Below are 24555 nucleotides of genomic sequence, written 5' to 3'. Positions count from 1 at the left end.
ACAAAGTGATTGTGTCCCCAGTCTGCAGGCAGGTGGGCACTGGTGCAGAGCTGGGGAGCTCCTGGAGAGCTGCAGGCGCTGGGGCGAGCTGGCTCCCCGGCTACGGCGAGAGCAGCACTGGTGTCTGCCTGCTTACCTGGTATCTGTCCGAGTGATGGATGTCATCCGAGGAGTGGGGCGATGCTGTCGGGGAGTCTCCTTCCCGCTTGATTGAGGCCGACAACAAAATTGACTGCGAGAGAAAGGAGAAATTCATGCTGTGAGCATGGCCGGGCTCTCTGCCCCGTGCTAAGCTGCCCTCAAGGTGCAGGGAGCACATCCACCCGGCGTGGGGACAGACTGCTGCAATGTAGGGGTGTGAAGTGGCTTCACACTTCACATTGAAGGGATTTTATCACCTGCCCTGTGATGGGATGGGCTGCAGGGGCTGCTGCCTGCTCCAGCCCAGTGCAAACACATCTGCTCAAAGCGAGATGTGCGAGGAGGGGCAGCGGGAGCACCCCGCAATCTGTGCCACGCAGAGGCCAACAGGTTTGCTGGCTGGGGAAGGGAGGTCAGGCTGATGCTGCTTTCAGCACGTGCTGCCAGTTTTAGAAGCAGACACCAGCCCAGAGCCCAAGGGATGTGCGATTTAAAGTGATTCAGCTGGTGAGAACCATCTTAAATTTGCTTTCTCTCCTATCAGCCCTCCCCTGCCCCGTCTGACGGATGAGCTATTTACAGGGGAAGCATGAGCACGCATCCCTGGACCGTAAAGGCTGCCCAGCACTCATGGGCTGGGGGAAGCAATGAAACAGCCACGGCAGCAAACGCTGCTCTGCGTGTGCCCCTCCTGTGCTGGGCGAGCATCTTGCACACGAGGCTTCCCAGGTGCCCGTTAATTTATCTCTGGTTGTACAGCACGCAGTGTCAGAGCACTGCACAGACACACTCTGCCCTGCAGATGCCACAGGGGGTCCAGGAGAGTCCCCTGAGGAATAAAACACCCCAGAAATCTACAAAATCCATACAGTGACACGGGGGTGTGCTGGCACAGAGCAACGCCAGTGCACGCTCGTCCACCACTGCAAGTTCCGCTACATCTCTCCCTAGCCTTGTACACCACGCTAAAGCTCTCAGCAGCACAACCACCTCTTCATTCTGTAATGATGCTATTTATTTTAATAAGCGGCGCAGAAAAAAGGGCCTTTTAGAAGGTTAAAAAGATCAGTGGTGTTTGAGACCTAAGAAATCGCTGATAAACTTCAAGTCAATAGTGGGTAAGTCTAAATTCTACAGGCAATGAACCCGAGCGGGAAAATTCCTGCAGGAGTTCGACAGCATTTAAAAAAATGTACGCTGAGTTGTAAGCGAAGTTTATTATTAGAAGAATTTGAAGGGGAAATCCAATTTAAAATTCTAATTTAAAATATAAATTAGCTAAACTAGGTTAAATATGGCACGCTGCGTTGTAAAAAATATACACTGTAAGCACAGCTCTCCAGATGTTTGTTTCCGAGAATCAGCTGGCAAGATCCAACAATAAATGACTGCTCGGAGATGTGTATGTTTGCAAAGGGAAGTGTAGATATCATCTGAATTGGACAGGTCAAGTGTGGTGATAACATTATTAAAAAGCATAATACCTTGGAGAAAGGCAAGCATTCCAGAAACATTTGCCTCTGGGCTGAAATGAAACGTGAAAAAATGTGCATTTTTTGGAAAGATACGAGCAAGGGGAAGAATGACTCAGCATACAAATCCGTTCAGTCAGCAGGATGTGATCCCTGGGCTCTGACAGCCTGCCTGGCGAGGGAAGCAAAGCAGCGAGGGGTGCAGGCGGGGAGCAGGATTTGGGGTGCTGGGTCACAGGGGAATTGCCCCACAGGGGTGCTCAATTATCAGCTAATCAGCCGTGAGGAGCTACCAGGAGAACTTCTGCAGAATGCAGACCCCAGCTCCTGCTATAATTTAGGGGCTTTATTTTCTAAGAGGAGAACAAAGATCATTTTTGAAGCAGGATTGCACATGTCCCATAAATTGGAGGGACTCAAAGCCTTCAAGTGGGACTCGGAACAACATCCTGATTGCAGCAGTGTTAATGCCCCTTCCCCCCTAATAAGCTGAGCACTCTGGAGCTGGGAGGGTTAAATGCGTTCCGTTTTCCAATGTATTCTAGAAAAGGGGAAAAAATACCCATCTCCCCATTCCCCGTCGACAGACAGACAAACCCTCCCCGCCTCCAGCTCCCCCCTCAGCCTCTGGTAGCTCTAATCCAATATTATTATGTGAAAAATGGTTGGGCTAGCTATGGAGACAGTAAATTAAACGTTATGTATTAGTTTTTAGCGTGTGGTCCCGGGAAGAACGCCGGCCCCATTTATTCCACAAACCTCCTGAGCACCATGGCGATGACCTCTGGAAAAACGCAGGGCTAAACTAATCCCAAAGATGTCAATCTCGAGGCCTCTTCTACATACACTTGCAGTTTAGATTAATAAACTGTCTATTTTTAAATTGTGTGCAAGCACTTCAATTTTAAATACCTTGCCGGCATGTTAAGCACGGCGTTAGAGATGCCAAGTCACACTTCCCCTCTGCTGTTAGGAAACTCGACTTCATTTGTTTTTCTCATTTCCCTGAGACGTGGCACACTTTGCCTTGCAGCCCATGCCGGTGGGATGGCCACGGGGCATGCGAGGAAGCAGGCTCAGGGGCTGAGGGATTGGGAAAGGTGCTGGAGAGCAGGGTGACTTCCATTGCTGCATCAGGCCAGGCTGTCTGCCTTCCCGATTTTGGCCTCTTTTTCCCCAAATCGTCATATCGGGGCTGTTTCCCAGGGGCTAGGTGCTCCATCTCACTGCCAGCATCTGGGAAGACGGCTGCAGGGGAAAAGGGCAGCGTTGCACCTGCCCTCCCAGCCCTCATGCACCCCTAAGCTGCTGGGCAGACCCAAATCCTGTCTTTCCACCTCAAAAGTGAGGCGTGGCATGCAGAAATCTGCCACGCTCACTGCCTTGGGTACCTGTTTGGGAAGCATTTGAGCTACCGGGGTGAGAGCATCCTCCTCTCCCTGGTGTCCCCTTCCCTGGCAAACCACAGCTCCCAGTGTCAAAGACACTCGTGTGAGCCACCGTGCAGCCTCATATTTCTCCCTCCCCTTTAAATCATCTCTCCATTGGGTAAAGGCACTCTCCGCGGAGGTTATAAACCCTGAGAGGATCAGCCTGAGCATTACACCTGGGGCAAGCTAAATAAAAAAAGGTCACCGGCGCTTTTTAAACATGGACAAAAAAGCAGTAAAATGTGTTTGGAAAAAAAAATCTGGCATTAAATCATGACTTTTTGCCTGGCTTGCCTCATTAAAAGTGGCCTTTTGGAAGGTAAAATTATCATTGTAAGTGATAAGATCTTTAAGAAAATAATTCACGGCTTCTTCACCCTTTAATATGATAGCCGCCACCGGCTAATTTTTTTCTTAATGGCAACGAGGCCATCAATCTTGTCCGAGCCGTGTGCTCGCTCCTTCCTCCTGCCCCTCCTGCTGTGCTGGGCAGCCACAGCCCCGCTCGGCATTTCCATCCTCCCCGTTTGGGTGCTCGGCAGGTTTGGCATGAGCCAGACGTGCACAGCGGTACCTCCATCGCTCCCCGTGCAGTGTGGGGTTGGAGCTGCACGAGGAGGGGACGTGTGTCTGGGTGCAGCTGCTGGAGCGAGGGATGGATGGAAACCACCAGCCCCAAACCCAGCAGCTCGCTGGGGCAGCATCGGCACTGCTGACATCCCGCTTCCTCTCAAGGCCGGTCATTTGAGAGTGTTAAAGTGCTGGACTCCAGCTTTCTGATAGCCCTGGAAAAACACAGGGAGTCTATTTTTCTTAAACGATCCATCACAGCTGCTGTCAGCAGAACAAATATCCCAACTCTGCTTTTTATGTATCTATATGGTCCTTTTCTTTTTTTTTCTTCCTTTTTTTTTTTTTTTTTTTGGCACAAAGTGTTCCGTGCTTGATGCATTCAGCTTTAACTCTGCCGCCTAAATAGGTACTTATCACTTAACATGGAGGTGATGGCTTGACATGTTTTCTGTCTCCTGCCCTCCCCTCCACGGTAGGGAAGCCGTCAAAGTGTTGCTAATAGCTGTTATCACTTGGGAACTGTAACCCGAAAGCAATGAGTGATACCAGGCCTGGCTGCGATTTTCCCCCTTCTCTCTGCTAGCCATTTGTTACGCTGCTGCTGGAGGATCCCTGACAAAAAGATGCCACTATTAGAGCTGACTTTCCTAGAAGCTTTCGGAGAGTCTGCATTTGCTCCTGGGAAAGCGAGAGGCAAAATTGTCCAGTGGCTTTTAGCTGGCAGAGATAAAGGTGGGATGGAGCTGGGGATGAAAAGCTTAAACGTAGGAAGGGTGTGAATAGTGAGCAGAAATAACGGTGTCAGCAGTGGGCTGCTGATTTATTTCCGTGCATGCTACACTTGCACCTGGGACTGCAGTCAAGCTCTGAGCCCCCTGGGGCAAGGCACAGAGGGGAAGGGAGCCCCCTCCAGCCGATCTGCCCGTGGAGGCACCAGGATGGAGGGGATAGAGCCCTGGTCCTGGTGGATCTGGGACAGAAATCCCACGCCACATCCCTGTGTGCTCCTCCTGCCGGACGCAGCATCCCTCGGACCAAGGGGAGGGCACAGCTGTTTGGCCCAAGGGGAGCGAGGGGCTTTGTTCATGGGGTAATTTGCTTTATGGAATAAAACCTGGCAGAGATTTTTGTTGGAGTGGCTCTGGTATTCGTCACCCCGAGCTGGCAGCCGACACGCATCCGAGGTAATTTCCCCTCCTTCGCATATCTGTGGGCTGTTCTTGTGTCCCCGGCTCGGCGGTAGCCTTGCCCCAGTGTTCATATTTGGCTTTTCAATCTTTTCTCATAAATCAGAGTTAGAGGGAGGAGTGTGACATCCCCGAGCCCCCCCCAGTGAGTCCCTGACACAAGAGAAGGAGTCAAAGCCCTGGGGCCCTGCCACCAGCCCCTGCTCCTAGCACCAGACACGATACGCAGAAGTTGAATGATCGCGCTGGAAATTTCATCTCGAGCCAGGCGGCTGGCAAGGGCTTAGCACAGCCATTCCATCAAGGTTTCAGGCTCCAAATCTTGCTTGCTTCAAAGCTCTTTTTCCTTGGAGGGCTTTAGTGGTCAAATTTCCCTCTAGGTGCTGTAATTCTCTCTCAAACTGCTCTGCGAGGCTGTAAAACCGCGGGGCGGGTGGGGGATCGTGGGGCTGCGGCACGGTGGAGGTCTGGGGGCACCCAAGGTGCAAACCTCAGCAAAGCGACCGCTGGCATCTGCTGGGTGTAAGGGAGGGGGCTTGGCCCTGGCCCCTTGCTCCAATATTTTCTGGCAGCTGGGCCATTGGTGGGAAAGGGAATGTGCAGGAGAAGTGGAGGAGGAATGACGAACCCACAGCAAGCACTGGGGAGCTTCACTTCCACAGCCTGACAGTGGAAAAAAAACACCCTTAGGTAGCTAGGGGGACATACTCTGGGCTCAGGGAGGTCTGGGGCATGGCTGGCTGGGACACGTCTTCAGAAAGCACCCTCCCAAGTGACTCTGGTGTCGGACTTCCCCACGGGGACCCGGAATGGCATGAAGGATTTTCAAGCAACGACCAGCTCACGCTGCAGAATGGCACCGTGGAGCCGTGGTGTCAAGTTCAGCAAGAGCAAGGACAGCCTGCATCCCTTCCCATGGGCATGAAGCTCCACAAGGAAGCCCCGAGGATGCTGAGCACCGTGGTGATGAGCACCACCTCCGTGCCACCCTCCTCGCCTCTCCAATGAGCCCGGACCCGGGCAGATGCGATGGCCGCAGCCCCCAGTTTACAGGCCTCGCTTGGCCGTCACTGCCTCGGTCAGCCCCGATAATAGAAGAACCTGATACAATAATCCTGCGTTCATTGCATCCCCTGTTGAGTGATTGGATTTTCTTTGACATATTGCCATGAAAATTGACCCAGCCTGGTGACTGACAGCTCTTGAGGGGCAGGAGAGCAGGGAGCGAGGAGTGCGCTTACGCTTGGGCTCCTGCTGCCAGGAGAGGCGTCTGCAGCGGTGACTGTGGGGAAGAAATGGACTTTCCCAGAGGGTCTTCACATCCTAACGTTGCTGAATTTCAGTGGACACAGAGGGAAGCAGCAGCCCCGGCTGCCACCTCCTCCTCCCGAGCCCCGTGTGGTTACAAAGGGGGCTTTAATACCAGGCCCACCCGGCAGGGAATCACAGAATCACAGAATTTCTAGGTTGGAAGAGACCTCAAGATCATCGAGTCCAACCTCTGACCTAACGCTAACAGTCCCCACTAAACCATATCCCTAAGCTCTACATCTAAACGTCTTTTGAAGACTTCCAGGGATGGTGACTCCACCACCTCCCTGGGCAGCCCGTTCCAGTGCCTAACAACCCTTTCAGTAAAGAAATTCTTCCTAACATCTAACCTAAAACTCCCCTGGCGCAACTTTAGCCCATTCCCCCTCGTCCTGTCACCAGGCACATGGGAGAACAGGCCAACCCCCACCTCGCTACAGCCTCCTTTAATGTACTTATACAGAGCAATAAGGTCACCCCTGAGCCTCCTCTTCTCTAGGCTGAACAAGCCCAGCTCCTTCAGCCGCTCCTCATAGGACTTGTTCTCCAGGCCCCTCACCAGCTTCGTCGCCCTTCTCTGGACCCGCTCAAGCACCTCGATGTCCTTCTTGTAGCGAGGGGCCCAAAACTGAACACAGTACTCGAGGTGCGGCCTCACCAGAGCCGAGTACAGGGGGACGATCACCTCCCTAGCCCTGCTGGTCACAGTGTTTCTGATACAAGCCAGGGAAGCGCCCGGCCTGCCCCTGCCACACAGGCCTTGTCTCCCAGCAAAAGCCACCTAGAAATAATGAATCCTCCTGGGCTGAGAGGCTTTCAAGCTCTCTGAGAAGGGAATGAAAGATTTCCTGATTTCACCCTCTCCCTCCCTGCTCTCGTGGCTTCTTGAAGTTAATGTTCTTAGGCCCAGACGTGACGGGCAAAGGGAAAAGATCCATGTGGTGACAGGGGACGATTGATCTCCTTTACATAGAACGACTCTCCAGTCCCAGTTTAATCCCCTCGCTCAAGGCAAATGGGATTCTTTGTCAATGGAAACTTCAAAAGCCCGTCCCTGCCGAGAGATGGACCTTGTGCTTTATCTGCTGTCTGTCAGTCACTTGCTGCGTGTCCCTCCAAACAGCTCATCCGTCTTCCCACCCGTCCCTCTCCCGCGCAGGCGTTATTTCGCAGATGCCCTTTCCAGCTCCTTTGGGACACCCGAAGGCAACCACAGGCCCTGTGGGTCTTTATTTTCCCTCACAGGTTTGGGAAATGGATGGGTTTACCTGGGAGCTATCTCTGCCTGCTGGCCCGGGGGGGGGGGGGGCAGGCAGGGTGTTTATGTGCTTGCCAAGGCACCGGCCCTCACGGGGAAAGCCTGGAGCTGCAATTTCTACCCCTGGTTCTGATGTTGCATTCCAAGTGGTTCAAAATATTACCCAAAATATCCAGAAAAAAAAAAAAAAAGAAAAAAAAAGCTGAAGTTCCCAGCACTAAAGCTCCCTGGGCGGCTGCGTCAGGGTTCATGTGCCCTCCCCAAGCTGCTGGCACCACAAAAAAAACAGAGCCTGGGCCAAACAGCATGGTTTTCAGTGGCTGTGCAAGGGGACTACGAGTGCCCAGCCATGCTCCTGGCCACCCATGTGCCTGCCCAAGCTCTGGTCCTTCCCGTGGCAGTGTCATATTAAGGACAGCTAATTAGTGAATGATGCCCTTCGCAGCGATGCCATGATGCTTGGTGCATTTTGTTCAGGATTTTCTGAGCCAAGGGGATGGGAGGTGGGTACTGAGGGGGTGGGGATCCAGCTGAGGAGGGTTTTTTCAGTGATCTGGGCTCCTCCTCAGGTGTGCTTTGGTCCCCCTGAGGCAGCCTCATTCCCCTCTTCCAGAACTGGCATATGGCTCTGGCTCCGCAGCTTCCGTGCATGATTTCACAGCCTGAGCTCAGTGTGCGTGTGATCAGCTCTCATTAGCTGTCATTAGACACAATCTGGAATCTTGGAGCCCACTGGGTCCTTCAGCTTCACTGTCCCTGAGCTGCACAAGGACCCAGCCGCTCCAGCACAGTGGGGGTATGGGGACAACATCCCCTTTGCTGGCCTGGCCCCAGAGCGTGGCACTGCTGGGGACAGCCCAGGACGGTCACTTCCCTTGGGAACAGTGAGTGGCAGGGCAGGGATTGGGCTGGGAAGGCGATGGGGAGTAGGGAGCAGCCCTCCAGGGTAGAGCGTACTGAGCTGTGTTCACTTACCTTGGGGGTGCCCGCTGCCATGGCATCCTTCAGGATGGAGTTCTTACTGCCAAGAGAGAAGAGAAGGGGGTCAGAGCCACGAAACTGCCGTGGTAGGCAGTGTGGGGAGCTCAAACAGCAGAGCACAGAGCTCCCCATCCCTGGAGCAACGGGGGACTCCTTATCCTGGCTGGGGAGGGCACAGAACGGAGGGCAGTGCCAGCCCAGCCTGCAGGAGAAAATGCTCCAAGGAGCAGAGCCCAAGAACGGAGCCACCCAAACCCAGGTGCTGTTGCTGGTGTGATGCAGGATCCATCCCTGTCCCCGGGATTTGCACAGCTCCTCTCCCACCCTGGGGAAAAGCAGGGAGCGAGCCTGTGGGGGCAACGGGAAGAAACCCACAGCAAGAGGAATGTGGGGTGGTGAGCCCAGCGTGGGGTCAGGCGTGATAAAACAGGAGGAAGGGAAACAGAGGGAGATTAAATCAGCGTAAAGAGCAAGGGAAAGAAGATCCCCGCTGCTCCAGCCGCTGCCGGAGGCTGGAGTGATTTGTTAATTCAGCTTGCTCCCTGTTTAGCAGTGAAGGAGGTCCCCGTCACGGTGCTCCTCCTTGCCTGCCCTCACCAGCGGGAGATGCTATAGATTTAATAACACCTTCCCCCCTCCAGACAGGTTAAACTTGAAACAATTACGTATCAAAGCCGACATGGCGGGGAGGCCTGCACTGTAATTTTTTGGTTATTAAAGTAATCTCTCTCATGTAAATTCTCCTGCTAACATGCTGCAAACAGCATTAGGAAATAAATTATTTCCCCGTGATTCGATTTGTCAATGCAAAGCACCTGCAGCAGGCAAAAAGGCTCTTGAAATATGCTGCCAGCCCCAGTACCGGAGCTCGCAGGCGCGGGCTGGCGGGGCGGCTGGCTGCCCATAGCCCCGGGGAGGTGATGGATGGGTGGGTGGCGGGGGGGCTGCGGGGGCTGGAGGGGGGGGGAGAGGATGGAATTGTGTTTAATAACAAAATTTGTATGCAAGCCCGCATCCCAGGCTAAGGATGAGTGATCGGCAGCCAGAAAGTATTAAAAAGCCTCGCTAAACAGATGCTGACAATAGAACAAGACATATCAAATCAGATCTACTTCAGGAGCATTAATACACACACGCGCCCCCCCCCCTCCCCGCGTGCGCGCGCGCCGCACACACACGCTCCTTTCTTCTCAATCACAGCAATATGGGAGACATCAATAAATTTTTATGAGACTTTTAGAAGATCAACATGGTACTAGATGTGACAAAAAAGCAATGTGCCTGTCATGTTCGCTTTGTCGGGGACACTTTAGCCCCAGATGCCGAGCTGCAGTGGCAGCGGGGAGAAATTGAATTTGGCTGGCTTTAATCTGCCTTGATTTGGCAGATGGCTGGGTGTTATGAAATGAGAAGGGATGGAGGAAGGTGTTTTCTCCCGGGGCTATGGCCCCCTCCTTCCCCAGTGCCACCGTCCTCGCCCTTGCCCCAAAATGGGGGGATGCTCGTGCTTATCTGTCACCGCTGGGTCACCCCAAATGCCGGAGCACTGCTCCTGGCCCCGAGGTCAACGAGGCGCTTTAACATGAATCTGCAGCAAACAGACGGTGTTCCCAGGTGTTCCCAGGGTGTGCTGCTCGATGCAGACACGTGCAGAGCATTTTGGGGACATCACAGCCACCATCTTCACTGGCTGCAGCCCACGGAGTGAGGGATGCGCTGCTGGATGCTGGTGGGGGTGCAGGATGTCACTGCGCCCCATCCCACTGCTCTGCCACCTCCCTGGTTCCCCAGTCCTGCCACCACCTCCCTCCTGGCTCCCTGCCACGAGCAGCTGGGGATTTGTGCACCTCCCACAATACCTTGACATTCCGAATTGCCCAAAGTGTGAAACAACGCTTTTTTTTTTCTTTTATAATCCAAACACTGGGTTAAAAAAACAACTCGTTTCCTCCCTTTTCTTGTTAAGGGTGTTTAAAATTATTCCTTTTAGAGGGCAAGAGGAAGAATCTCATTAATTCCTCCCAGAAATGGCTGTAGCACCAGGAAACTGGAGTTCCCAGGATGAGAGTTCCTCTGAAAGGTTACCACCGGGACCAAGAGGGAAGGGCTTGATTTAAATAACTTGGCAGAGTTTATATTGTTCTCCATTTGGAGGATCGCTGACAACTACTGCCTTGTAGTTCAGCCCTGTTCTACAGCAGTTGTTCATTTTTATTTATTTCCCGGGATGGGCACAAGCTCCGGCCACAAGCCCCCGCGATGGTCAGAGCAGGTTATTGCCCAGATCCCTCCCTTTGAGGTTCCTGAGCCTTCCTCCAACACATCCCATCCTGAATGCCCCTGGAACAGCCCTGGCTCTTCCCGGCTGCTCTCCTCCATCCCATTAAATGACCCCGTGCTACCCACGCCACCCTCCCTGCCTCCTAAGGATGCCGGGAAGGGGCTGGGAGCGGAGGGGCCGTCAGCAAAGAGAAGCCTTCCTGTCCATAAACACCACCGACAAATTAAAAATGGTAAAAGGGAAATCAAGACCTTTAAAGTTCAAACACTTTTCGGTGCCTTTTAAAGTTTTTTGCTCAAGGCCCTTGCAGAGAGCACAATCTTTGGAGACCTTGGGATTCTCTTTAATCACCCAGCCAGGCTGCAGTGGTCTGAAATGATTACACATTTACATAGTAATAACCCCAACACTCCCCACATTATTTCATGGCTAGCATATTTCCACTCGGAGAGTGATCCATGTGTTTTAAATTATAACCTGTACATAGGAAATTAGTTACTAAGTACGATATTCACAGGCTCGTCTGACACTTCTAATTAAGGTGATTTACACAGAATTATCCTACGAAATAAAAAAATGGTGTTTTGCTAGCTAATAAAATATAATTACTACCCGCTTTTATAAGTTACAGTTAGTTTTAATCTATTTGGGGAATTGTTTATCTAGTTCATTACAGCAAAACAACTTCTTTGCCTTTTAGGCAATCCCCCCCAAACTACCACATAAGAAAGGAAAGGTCCTGGAGAGACCCAGAAGCTTGGGCAGCCTCGCTCTGTCCCCCGAAGGCTTTGCATTTCCAGATGGGAACCACGGGGGCTGTGGCATCCCTGCACATGTGGATGTTTGGTGCCACTGCTGGGGACAACACGAGGTCCCTGCCCTGGTGCTGCTGGTCTGGAGTGGCACCCAATGGCCCCCCTCAATGGAGGGCTCCAGATTTATTTATTTTTTATGGCTCCTGCCTTTTGGGGTGTGCTTGCTAGGGAAAAAAAAGAGTCACACGCAGGGAGTGGTGCCCTTCCCATCCCCGTGGATAGAAGCTGCTGCTTCCCATCCTGAGAGCCCAGGGCATGAGCTGGAGGTTAGACCATCCAGTTGTGCTTTATCACGAGCAGGGCAGTGCTTGTCCTTTTTCTTGAAGCTCTTGCAAGCCAGGAATGTTGTAGCAAAGAAAGGAGACTGAGGGTGCTCCGAGAGGACACCTGGGCACAGAGCAGTGGCAGCACTTGGAGGCTCCACGCAGCCACCTGAGCTCCCCAGGCATGGTCAAGTGGGATTTAATCTCATAGAGCCCCCATTCAGGGTTAGGAGCAGCATCCCTCAGGGACGGGCTGCGCTCAGCACCTCCCCATGTAATTAATAACAACAGCACGAGAACAAATTCCTCGAGCCCGGGCAGTTACACGTGTTTGTGCTCAGCCCTTCGTGCTGCTGCATTGCCACGCTGCTGCTGCTATTTTCCAGCCCTGCAGAACAACCTCACCAGCCCCTGGGATGTGACGGCACCAGCTCCTGCCTGGCATCCCACAAAGCCAGCAGCTTTCTGCACGCCGTGGCCAGAAAGCTGCTGATTTATTTCTTTAAAAACAATCCGGTGGACACAATTTATTTTTAGCGGCTCAGGAGCCCAGCCTCGGGACGGAGCAGCCGCAGCAGAGCCGCACGGAGCGAACGCCGGCAGGGAATAAGCAGCAGCCGGGCAGAGAGGGAATTGGATTTTTGTGGACGCCAGTTTAAATAAGTGGAAGTGTCACTTGAAGCCTAAATAAGGAAATGAGGGTTTGATTATTTTTTTTTTTTAACTACACAAGGCCAAATCCTCACCCAGCCACGGGTGACAGCTCCCCGGAGCAGCTGGACGTGATCCGTGCTGGCAGGGGAGGCACGTCGGGATTTTTAACCTGCTCCAAGCACTGATTTAAACACCCCCTGCATCCGATGGCGAAAAGGGCTGAGTGATGGTAAAAATTACCAAAAATCCTGGAGTGGGGCCCAGCAGCACCTCTGGTCCCATCTGTGCTCCCCAAGTGCTCTCCCAGTCAATATTTGCGCGCTCCCAGTGCCCAGCATGCGGGCAGCTGTGCCCAGCCCAGAGCAGCAGAAATGCAGCAGGACCACCAAGCACCCCGAGCGAGGGACCCCTTGTCCTGCTTGCCCTGTCCCCTTCATGCTCACAGCTCCTTTTTTCCCTGCTGAGCTTTCCTCCCATCGTTTTCAGGGTGCCCCGTGGCCCCGCTCAGGGTGGGCGACAGGTTTCTGCGGGGTCTGGGTGGCGAAAAGGCGGTGCGGGTGCGTGGGGCGAGGGTGGGATGGAAAAAATGTGTCACTCTCTGAAAAGGAGGTGGCTGGAGAAATCAAGAGGGAAGTCGGAGGGAAAGGTCATGCTTGAGATTGATCCGGGGGGCTCTTTGCTACCGCGGCTGTAATGAGTGTTTAATTATTCCCAGCTCACGTGGCAGTTCAGAGGAGGCTCCGCAGAAGAGGCATGCGTCGCTCAAGGGAAAATAACCGACCGAGGATTTATTTCTCGCCCCTGCTCTCTGTGTGTACCCATCCAGTGCTGGCCCCCCATGCAGCTCTGCACCCTCCTGCCTCCTCCTTTTCCCCGTGGACCTGTGCCATGGGGTTAGGGCATTGGCTTTGGGCACTGCCAGTCTGCAGGCACTGCCAGGAGCACTTCTAGCACCTTAGGGTGCTGTTGAGTGAAGATGTACATAAGTTTTCCTACCTGCCCTACAAATGGATGGGAAATGCCCTCAGCCCCGGGTTGTGGGGCTGCTCAGCATCCTGTAGGGGCTGCAGCGGGATGTAGGGTCGGGGCTGTGCTCTGTGCGCACGGGGGGGCCGCAGGGTGCGCTCTGCCCTTTCTGTCTGCAATTAATCTGCCACTGCGAGGGGCAGGGACACAAATCAGAGGGGGATGAAAGAGGATAAATCCACGGTATCAGCAGCACCGCATTGGCTAGATAATAAACAGACTCCTCTCCTCATAAATTTCCCTCCTTTCCCCCATGGTTCCCCACCAGTGACACCAGCAGGTGTGGACCTGGGCTCCTCTGAGCCTTCCTGGTGTCCCAGATGGTGGGGAGAAGATGAGGACTCTGGTTTGGGCAGGAATCCTTCACCCTGTACACTCCTGGGTGTGGTGGGGACAGACGGGACAGCTTTGGGGTGGCAAAGTGAAATCCCATCCAAGGTCACGGGCTTTATGTGGTGCTCAGGGTGTTTGTCGGGTGACACCAGCACGTGGGATGGGTGGTGGCAGCACTGCAGGTGGCCCTGTGCCCTACCCAAATGTCCTACGAATGCTGACACTGCCGGGTGGGTTTCTCTGCTGTTAATTTAAATCTGGTAGGAGCCACGCTGCCCCTTCCCACGCACCCTGAATCCAGCCTCCTGAATGCTGAGCAGCTCTGCGGGGCAGGGCAGGATGCAAAAACCTTCCCTGCTCCATCCCTGGGGGAAACAGCAGCTCCCCAACACCGTCCCTGTCCCAGCAGTGGGGGTTTTGCTGGGGGATGATGGCTGCAGGGCCAAGCCCGGAGGCACCCAGTCCCGTCGCCGCACAAAGTACGGTCAGGCACTTAATAGCACCTGTCCCCACCATCTCCCAGCGTGGATTTATGCCTCGAGGGGTCACCTCTGGTGAGACTCTAATAACACGACTTTATTAGCTTTCTTGTTCCTTCTTTTAAGATACAGGAGCACGGGGGGAGGAGGGCAGCGGCACCTCGCGAGGAAGAGGGGGGTGCACGGGTGGGAAGCGGCTGCCCTCGCGCTTCCCCTTCTCGGTGACAAGGGGGAGAGGGAGAAAAATGATGCTCCCTCGAAATTTATCATGCACCCAATTACAATGTTAATTGGCAAGTCCCAGAAATCAATTAATTCGCAAATTTTTTTCAATTAAAAATTAAGATAAATCATAAAACGTTATTAAGCAAAGGCCAAACTCCGTGAACTTTTTTTTTTGTAGGCATCTGTTTTTTTTTTTTTTTTTAATTTAAATAAAAAAAAAAAGAGCTGTGTTGCCAAAGCCCGATGCCCTTGAGTGCCTTTGCTGAAGCGCAGGGGGCTGTCATCAGCAGGACTGGGCTGAAGACAGATAAAAAAATATCGACCAGTCGGACACACTGCTTCTGCTTTATTGATCAGGCGGGAATTTAACTTGCTGTGCATATCCACCGTGTCAGCAAGGGCCACGGGCGAAATTAAAAGTACTTGGCTTGGAGATGTCGCCTTGATACCGGGGGGTGGGGAGGGAGGGAGGGGGACGGAGAGGGGGAGCAGGGGAAGAAAGGAGAAGAAGGAGGTGGAAAGAAAGAAGAGGGAAAAAGCAAGAAGAGCGACAGAAGTCGAGGAGCGGGAGGGAGATGTTGAGTAGGGTCAACGCCTGCTTTCCCCTGGCTGCCATCTCGTGTTGGCCTGGGCTCCTCGCCCTCTCTGGGTGCTCCCAGGTGGCTGATGCATGTTTGAGGAAGGGAAGCAGCATGTGTTTTAGTAGGGCTCTGGACCAAAAGCCCCTCTCACCCCCAAATGCCTCCAATCTCCCTCGCCCAGAGGCTGGGGGACCTGCGATGCTCGCTGCACGAGAAGCCTGGGAAGTACCTGGCTGTCAGGTTAAAGTCCCCAGGCATAAATCGAGGAGCCCTGAGGTGAGAGCCATGACCCCGCTGTGACACATGACAACAGAGCTAATTTGGGTTTTACGCTCTCTATTTATCCTGCTGGGCCTGGCAGCCTGGCCGCTCTCCCTCCCTGCTCAGCCCGCTCCCACTCGGGGAAGGGCTTCTCCAAGGGATCTTTGGGGTGGCTCAGGGCTCGGCACAACCCCCAGGGATGAAGCAGCCCCTCAGCTGGGGCATTTTGAGGAGCAGCTGTACTTAAACACCAGGTTTCCCAAGCAGGAGAAGGGGCAGAGCCAGGTTTAAGAACTTGCTGGGGATCCTACCTGCTGTGCCCTGCCAGGAGTAACTCCAAGCCCCCAGCACGTGGGCACACAGGGACCATGGAGCTGGTGTGCCCTCACCTCGTCCATCAGCCCAAGGGCTCTGGGTGGTTAGCTGACTTTAGCACGACTTCAAGACATTAAGACTTAAATTATGACTTTAAGACATTAGCATGACTTTAACCCAAAAGGCCACCAAACACTGAGAAAGCAAACCATGAGGGGATATGAAATCCAGGATGCCTCTCCACACACCTGGAGACACCTTTCAAGGACAGTCACCATCACCTGGGTGGAGGTGGAGTGACCAGACCATCTCCCAAGGTCCTGTAGCCTTCACTTTTTCCTCCTATATTGCCAGCATCCCTGTTATTTGTTCCCCCCCATGCCTGGAGCTGCCCCTGACCCCCAGGAGAGCCACCCAGCTCGGTGCAGTGCCAGGCTCTGAGGCTGCACGTCGTGCTTCCAGCCGGGCTGCCAGGGGACTGAGGGGTAAAAAGGGCAAGAGGAAAAGAGCCGACGTGCAAATGAGGGAGAGAAAGCTTCAGAGCAATGCTGAAGGGAGATTTAAGCCTTGGCAGAGATGCAGTGGGAGGTGCTGTGGGAGCTGGAGCTGCCTCAGCCCCGTGTGTGGCTCTTCCCCTCTCACATGGATCAAAGCTGGCTCCAGGAGTCAGACTGACCCTCTCCTGAGCTGCCCTGCCTGAGCTCACACCATCCTTCAGTCCCAGAAGTAGGAACAGAGCTGCTGTGGTCTGTCCCTGCTCCCCCCTCTGGGCCATTCCCCGGCTGTAATGATAAAAATGATTCTTTGGGGAGCGGAGATCCCAGCTCTGAAGCACAACTTTGCTGCTGGTCACACAGGGAGGGACCTGCTAGGTGTCACGCAGGGAAATAAAACACCCCCGCCAAATACATGTTTAAGAAGAGCACTGCATTTTCAAGAACTGGGCATCATGTTATTAAAAACCAGTGCATCCAAAGAACGTTTCCCAAACTTCAAGTGCTTGACTCAGCAAATGTAATATTGGTGATGCAGCTTCCTAAGGGTTTTTCTCCACCCTGCCTCTCCCACGTCCCTATTCAGTCTCTTCCCAGGGAGCAGTGGGTAAGGTTTAAGCATCCCCATCCACAGGAGCTATGTGCGGTGCAGGACCCGGCTGTTACAAACATGAGCAAACCTCTCCTGACCCTAATTCTCAGGAACAGTCACTCTGTGACACTTCAGCTGGAGCAGACACCGAGCATCGAGGTGGCAGAGGCGCCGGAGGGCAGCGATATCAGCAGTGCCATCAGAGAAAAGCACTGCTGAGCGTGCCCTCTGTGCCTCACCAGCTCTGCTCGTATCAACCTGCAGGAGCACGGGCAGAAATACACCTGGATGTGCAGGCACGTGTGTGCCTGCCTGCAGGAACACCCATGGGTGCTGCTCGTGCCAGCTCGAACAAGGTGTAAAACAGGTGAACGTGAATCAAGGAGACCCACGTGTAGTGCTCAGGTGGGCTTCATGCAGAGCATCCCTCCTGCCGCCGTGCTCGTGCTCCGCCAAGGTGAGCTGGGAGGTAATCCCCCTTCGGAGGAGGAACACCACCAGTCCTGCCTTGCAAGAGTTAAACCCCATAAAAGCGAGGCTTGTAGTTTTGTTTTCTTTCAATTTATACCCTTCGCTTAAAGAGGTGGGGGGGGGGGGGAAGAAAGGAGGGAGAGAAAAAAGAAAGCCAGGTGACATATTCTAAGAGGGAGCACCGAAAACGTGTTAAGCACTTCAAAATCTCATATATTCAATCGGCCTCTGGCAAGACATCTGCCTAATGTTAGCGCTTAAATATCCTTTTCCATTTTACATGCATTCAAGTCTCATTTGAGCGAAATGAAACGGTATTATTAAAGGGAGATTTTGCACAAATGGCCTGAATTTGACATGTCAAGTTCAATGAGGCTGTTACATATGTAACACCGAGAAGGGCTCGGAGGCTGCCGGCTCTTGAAACAGCGCCAGTGGCTCAGAAATGAAATTTGCATTCAGAGAGCCTGGCCTCGCCGTGCGGAGCTGCGTGCGGGGCTCAGCCGGGTGGTGCCCGCCGTGCCGGTGCTGCCCGTGGGGAAGGGCTGTCCCTGTCCCCTGGGGACAGCAAACCTGGCCCCAGAGCCGAGCGAGGGGCACGTCGGCTGGGTGGGCAGCAGCACTTGGGTGGCTCTTCCAGCTCCTGAGGTAGCCTGGAGGAATCCCTTTTCCTCCTTCCCTTCCACTGCCTCCACCGCGTGCTGCTGAGCTCTGCGCCGGTGATGCCCAAAAAACGCTGTTGGAGGCAACAGCACAGGGCAGCCCTGCAAATTGCTTCTCCACCAGCCTCTCCCCTTTCCATCGGGCCCCAGGGCAGCCTCGTGGGCTGTGCTGTCTCAGGGGAATTCGGGGCTGCTGCCAACGTGCTGCCTCCCTGCAGCATCCCCGGTGCTGCCGGCTCAGCAGGCAGGAGGGGATCTGCCTTCCTAACCCCCCGTGCTGGAAATTTATGATTTTGTTGCAAATCATTAAGGTTTATTAAAACTTAACAGCGCAAGCCATGATTGGCTATATCCTCTTTAAATTAAGAAAAAAAAAAAAAAAGAAAAAAGAAAAAAAGAGGCCCTTGGAAAGCAGCCCCCTGGTTCGCTTCTCCCCATCAGGCTGATCAGGAACAGCTGCTCAGCCATTTCGGTAACGAGTCAGTGTTGGCAGGGAGCGGCCAGGGCTGCCGGTGCCCGTCACGTTTATAGGCCTACATTTTATTTTTATGTTTATTGGGTTATTTGAGATCATTATTAGTTTCTCTCTCCTCTTGTTGATGTGTTCTCGCTCCCGGCTCCTGCGGGCAAGGAGGGTGGGGGAATGGGAGAAGGGGCCACCCGAGGGACGGAGCCCCTATCCTGCCCTCCGCAGCGGGCACACCGGCACCGTGCACGGCCGCTGCCTGCAGCTCAGCCTGCTTCACCCCAACCCGCAGCCTAGATTGAGCGTTATCTATCACGGAGCGGAGGGAGTCGTTATTTAATAATTAATCAAGACCTCTGCTTCTTCTTCGCCGCCTGCGTGGCCGAGCAGAGCGGGCGAGGGAAGCGAGGGCAAGCCGGGGAGAGCTGTCTCCTCTCTAACTGCTGCTGTTATTTAAAGGAATAATGCCATTCTTTTTCATTTGTCAGCTGGCCCACAATGGCCCTTGTCACGCTTTATGATTTAGAGTTTCCTTTCCTTTCCCATTAAACGCCACCTTCCCATCACCGCCTCGCGCCAGCCGTCCTCCGCGCCTGGCTCGCAGTTTCAGTTTCGCTCTGATATTGGCCCAACTTCTTTGATGGGCTCCTCGGAGTGCTAATTGCTTCTGTTCATTTAAACCTGTTCACTAATTTGCAGTGGCCCTTTATTAAGTTGGATGCGGCCCAAATTATGCCATAAATTACGCTCGCGAGGGGAGCGGGTGGCGGGGGGGATAAATGGGCTGGCTCTTCCCTGCGCCCTCCTTCCCTGCGCACCGCCGGGGAGCGCAGGATCCGGCCCGATGCTGTGTGGGTGCTCCCTCTGACAGCTCCCAGCCCACCTGGGGACCTCTCTGGTTCTCCCCCTCCTTTTCCCTTCCCTCTGTAATGTTTATTGCTCAGTGGCAAAGAAGATCCCAGCCAAGCTGGGGCAGGGATGGATCTGGCTACCCCTGCGCTCACCGCAGCCGCATGGAGCCCCCTTGCCATGGCACACATACACACACTGGTGCAGGCGCTCTCCCTCCCCTCCTACCACCTGGTGACGTAACTCAGCTTCTAGCCCTCCGTTTGATTCCTTTCCTCACCTTTTAATGACCGGGGAATTCATTAATAATTGAAATAAACACGCTCTTTTCCAAGGCTGCTGAGTTTTATTAAGGCAGGGGCAGGGATCTGCCAACCCTTGGCTGCAGCCATTTCCTAAATAACTGCTAGCAGTTAAAATGCAATTATTATTATTTTATTTTTTTTAAAAAAGAGGACTTTGCTGTGCTGGGGAAAGCGGCAGGAGCTGAAGGCAGCCGAGGGGCAGTGTGCATGCATGCTGCAGTCCTGCTCCATCACAGGACATGTCCTGGCCATGGCAGCATTCCATGTGGCCAGGATGGGACCAGGCTGAGGGCACCAGGACTCTTGCAAAGCTCTGCTCATGGCCGTACCTACATTTCCTCTGGCACCCCAGGCTGGAGGTGCTGTGGGTGGCTGCTTACCTGATGTTCAGCTGGGTCAGCTTCTCCAGCTCCTGCTCCATGTGCTCCTGCAGCTCCCCAGGGCGAAGGAGGACCTGGCAGATGGGGCAGATGGGAGCCTGGCTGTCAAACAACGTCGCTTTCTTTTTGCCTGCAGGGAAGGAGAAGAGGGGGGAAAGCTTTAGCTCCTGTGCAGCCTCAGTCCTGGGGAGGTGGCTGAAAGCAGCATCACCTGCACCCTGCTCTGAGCCCCGTCCCCCAGCAGTTTGGTTTAGGTACAGCAGCTTTAGGACAGATTTTCTCATCACTCCTGCTCCTGAGCAGCAGGCACAGAGGGAGTCTGGTGGAGTCCAGAAACCAGCAAGTTTTTTTTTCTGGTATATCCCCATTTCTCCTCCTTTCTCACATTCCTAGTGACAGGGACTGGCCCTGTCCTGCACACAGGCACAAGAGCATCCCAATGATACAGAGTGGGGAGAAACAGCCCCGTTTCTGGGGTGCCCCTCCATAACCCCAGCTTTCCCCATTTCCAGAGCAGACAACACGGCTCAGAGATGGATGTCACAGTGTTTCTCTCTGTTCCTATTAACTAAACAGCAAATTAAGAATAACCAACTTAATGCTCCTCGGTGCGCCTGGAGCCAGGTGGTTGGGACCCCAAAGGGCAGAGCCGTTTACCCCTGGATGTGGGTGCTGCTGTTCCCCTCCTTGTCCCCAAACACCGCCCCTCCACATCCCCAGCCCTGCCAGCTTTCCCCGCTCCGAAGCCAATTTCCTCCAGCTCGGAAACTTTATTGCCCCCTCTGTAAGGAATATACAGTGCCTATTTAACCTAAAATAAAACTCTAAAGCAAACAGTGAAGTTTCAATAAAAGGGAAAAGCCCAGGGGGTGCCCAGGCCCCTCTCTCCCAGCTGTATTAGCAGCTCTGCTCATGAGAGGGCGTGCGGAGCCCGGCTCAGCTGGCTGCGTTGGGGAGGAACATGCTTTATAGCCGCCTGTTGTCATCCAACGCCAACCCTCCTGCTGGATTATTTATTTATGTATTAGACATGGATCAAATTGGTTAAACCCGAGCGAGAGGCAGTAATGCACAATAAAGCAGGCAGTGCTGGATACGAGGGGGCGACGCGCGGCGTGGCCTTCCAATCGGAAGCCAAAAGGTGCCATTTTATGGCTCCTAACGATGGCAGAGCCCAGTTAAATGCAGCCCCGTTAAAGGAATAGACCTTCTCCAAGTATAAACCATCGGTGCGGGCAGCTTTACTGGGGCCCTGCTGCTCAGTGGAGGTGCCTGGCGCAGGCATTTAATGAGAGGAAGGGTCTGAAAGAAGTCAGAGTCACCTTGGCCCATCGCTGCCTTCCAGCAGGACACGACGTGCCTGGCAGAGCAGGGCTGCCACCAGGATATCACCTGCCCTCTTCTTCAGCCTCCTGACACAAGAGAAGGGAAAGTGAGGCACGGGGCAGCGCTATGGGGCTTCCCCTTCATCTCCATCCACTGGGAACTCTTCCACACGCAGACCTGGTGGAGAGCCCAAGCTGGACTTGAGTTGCTCCCAACAGCTCCTTGAGGAGCCCTGGGCACGTCCCTCAGGTCCTTGTCCCTCCATCCCGATCCTCCCGCAGCAAAGGGGAGGACGAGGGGTGCTGCCACATGGCTGGGATCACCCCATCTCTTTCCTGCTCCTGCCCTCATCTTTAATAATGCCCAGAACCCAAGCCCAAAGAAGCAGCTCCCGCTGACCCTTGCGGGAAAGGTCGGCATTTCAGCAATTCCACCTTCCTGCTGGAGCCTTTCCACTTTTGTGTAGCGGGGGCCCAAAATAGCCCAGGAGCGTCCCCGACCACCTGCTATTTATAACCCCAGCTTCGCAGCAAAACAATGGAGCTGTCTGAGTCTCCTTCCCAAAATAAACAGGCGGCCTTTGAGCGGACGGGAAATCCTGCTGGATCCCCGCTGCGGGGCGTGCAGATGGACGGGGGAGCGGGCTGCCCTCCTCCCTCCTGCCTCGGCCACTGCTGTGGGACCTGCCTGGGATGGGGACACTCACGGAGGGTGACCCAGAGGTTGGGGGGTGTTTGTTGGGGGGGTGATGGATAATCGTGATGACTCCGTGTTGGGGAAGGACACAGCCGTCACCCTGCATCCACTCAGGAGGTGCTGTGACAGCAGGGCAAGGTCCCCTGGCCCCAGAGAGCGTGGGGGGCTGTGGATCAGGCTACAGCAAGGGCTTCAAGAGGGGCAGGAGAGCAGGGTCCCCGCCACACCACCAAGCCCCCGGTGTACAGCCTGAAAGCAGGGGGCAGAGGAGCCCCTGCTCCTGGCCCAAGGGGCTGACAGCCGCGCTTTGGCAGCTGCTGGGCTAAGTGACAGTGACAGGCAGAGGGCAGGGGACGGTCCTGGTGCCAGCAGGACACCTACGCCAGCCTCCCCAGCTCTGCCAGGCTCCCTGTGTGTCTCCCCGAATCAGCAGGGCCGCATCTGCAGCATGCCCAAGGGCCCCACGCTCGCCCACGCTGCTGCGTGCCATGGCACCCAGCTCCGTGCCACGCGGTGCTGGGTGGCAGGGAAGGAAGGGACAGCAATCTCCAGCATTTGGAAATCTCCAGTATTTGTTTTTTTATCTCCTCTCTGGAGCTGGGGCACCCATGCTGCGTGTGGCTGGATCAGGGTGAAACACGGGGTCCAGATCCCCGAGCAGGCTGGTCCCGTGCCTGCACCAGCAGCAAGTGCTCCCCGTCCTGCCCTGTGCCAAACCAGCTCCTGGGAGACCCTGAATGGCTCTTTTCAGGCTTTTGTTTTTTTGGCAGCTGTGTTTTTGTTTTCCTTGCCCCTCTCTCTCTCGCCGCCGCTCGGCTCCAGTGTTTACCCTCCTCGGCTCTGCCGCGCTCCCCCCCGCCGACCCCCTGCTCGCCGGTGCCAGAGAGATGAAAAGGCAGAGCCGCGGTGCTCCCGCTGTTTGCCTGGGCTCCTGGGCTCCGCGGAAATGTTGAACTCCAAGTGTTGAAACGGAATATTTCCTGCTCCGACAGCCGAGCGCCCGATGTGCAGACGCACCCCTGCGCGGAGGAATTTGTCCACGGGCCCCGTCAGAGGGCGTCTGCAAGCAGATCCCAGCCCAGGTGGGAATGACCCCAAACCCTCCTGATCCTGCTGGGGATGGAGGGACAGATCCTGGCCTCAGCCATGCCGACACGAATCCAGGGTAATGCCACTGGGTCCTGAGCCAGCCTCATCCACCCCAAAGCCCTGCTCGCAGAACCTGCCCACAACAAAGATGGGAAAAGCTATTTTGGAGAATTTAAGTGGAAAAAAATGGACCCAGCCCACCAACGGCCCCAGCAGCATGTGGTGTACACAGACCTCCATTGCCACGTGGCACTAAAGCTCCCAAGTCACTCCGTGTGAGCAGAGTTTACAAGGCACAAGGGCTCGCCCTGCCCAGGAGCCCAGCAAGTTGCCAAGTTAATGGAATAAATGGTTTGTAATTAAATTCGTTGCTCAGGTCTGCTGAGGGATTATAGCACAGCCAGCATGGCTCGCCGGGTGCCACCATGGGTGGCACGTGTGGGTGGTGGCAGGTGGGGAATGCTCATGGGGACGTGTTCCCTGCTGAGGATCTGCTTCATCTTTCCTAAAGGACCTTCACTGGGCAGACTCCAGGGCACCCACCCGGGTCTCAGAGCATCTTCTCACCACGCTGTTCTTCCTCAGGGCCATTAGAAACTCTCCCTTTTTTCATCTTGCCCCCGGGAGGACCAGCACTGCTCTCCCAACTCCTAATTTTCCAGCATCTCAAACTGTTTTCCACTTGTCTGAGTCCAGAAACCCCCCTTTCTCCCTCCATTTCATCCTCCCATTTTCTCTCTCTCCCTCTTAAACACTCCATCATTTAACACCCATCACAGCCGCTTGATCTGAAACCCTCCTGAATAGCAATGACCCCGTGCCGGGGCCCCGCGCGCCGCTCCTGGGGCCGTGCCGGAGCCAGGTGGGTGGTAATGGAAGTGCTGACACCGGCTCCTTGACAGCACCGCCGCTGCCAGCGCCTGTAATAATCCCTCCTGGCTCCCCCTCGGCTCGGCTTCTGCGGCGATTATTTTCCATTCGGTGATGGGCCTGCTGTTATTTGTGTACTGATAGCAGATATCTCGTGTGACAAGCTTCCTTTCCTTCCAGCTCAAAAAACAATAATTCAAAGAAAGCCCCATATTAGCTTGGAAATAGCCAGGCACTCGCTCCTCTCCCCGCCAGCCCGCGCAGCATCCCGGGAGGCTGGCGCTGCGCAGCCCCGACTGTGAGTGCTGGGGAAGGGGCTTCCACGAACAGGGGAGGATGACAACGGGTGGTGAAGGTGGAGGTGGCTCTGGGCAGCACAGGGCACCTGTCCCCGCAGCAGCAGAGCCTCCTTGAAGGACAAAAACTACTTGGTGCTAAGGGGAGGGAGCGTGGTAGCGTTGCTCATTGCTGTCCCATCTCCCCGCCACGCAGGGTGGTTTAATGGGGTGCTCATGGGGCCACATCCTGCCTGCTGGGTGCCTCCTGGGGTCCTGCTGGCTACGGTTGGGGCAAAAACGGGATTGCTATGGGGTCACCTATCATTGAGCTGCAGTTCTCCGGAGCAGGTGTATTTTGGAGGGCTGTGCATGCAGGAAGGGAGCAGGGGTCCTGAAGAGAGGCTTTTTTTGCAAGCTAAAGCTTTGGAGGAGTCACCTCTCCACGCCACCAGCAGAAGCTGGACGGGTGTTTGTTTGACAGTGCCCAGGCC

At 54.5% G+C, this 24555-nt stretch overlaps 1 protein-coding gene across 6 annotated transcripts in view; it reads right to left on the bottom strand.

The window, feature by feature from the left end:
- The window catches only part of RNF220 (ring finger protein 220), a 186734-nt gene that overhangs the window by 57696 nt on the left and 104483 nt on the right, over positions 1-24555 (bottom strand). For all 6 annotated transcript variants that reach the window (XM_072041824.1, XM_072041823.1, XM_072041821.1 and 3 more), the window contains 3 exons: positions 19806-19935; positions 8348-8393; positions 137-232 (listed from right to left, as the gene is read on the bottom strand). In XM_072041824.1, coding sequence (XP_071897925.1) covers positions 137-232; positions 8348-8393; positions 19806-19935 — 272 coding nt within the window. The remainder of the gene's footprint in view (positions 1-136; positions 233-8347; positions 8394-19805; positions 19936-24555) is intronic.

This window comes from Anas platyrhynchos, chromosome 8 (genome assembly GCF_047663525.1).
Source record: "Anas platyrhynchos isolate ZD024472 breed Pekin duck chromosome 8, IASCAAS_PekinDuck_T2T, whole genome shotgun sequence".
Taxonomy (NCBI): domain Eukaryota; kingdom Metazoa; phylum Chordata; class Aves; order Anseriformes; family Anatidae; genus Anas; species Anas platyrhynchos.
This window is presented reverse-complemented; position numbering and strand designations above follow the sequence as displayed.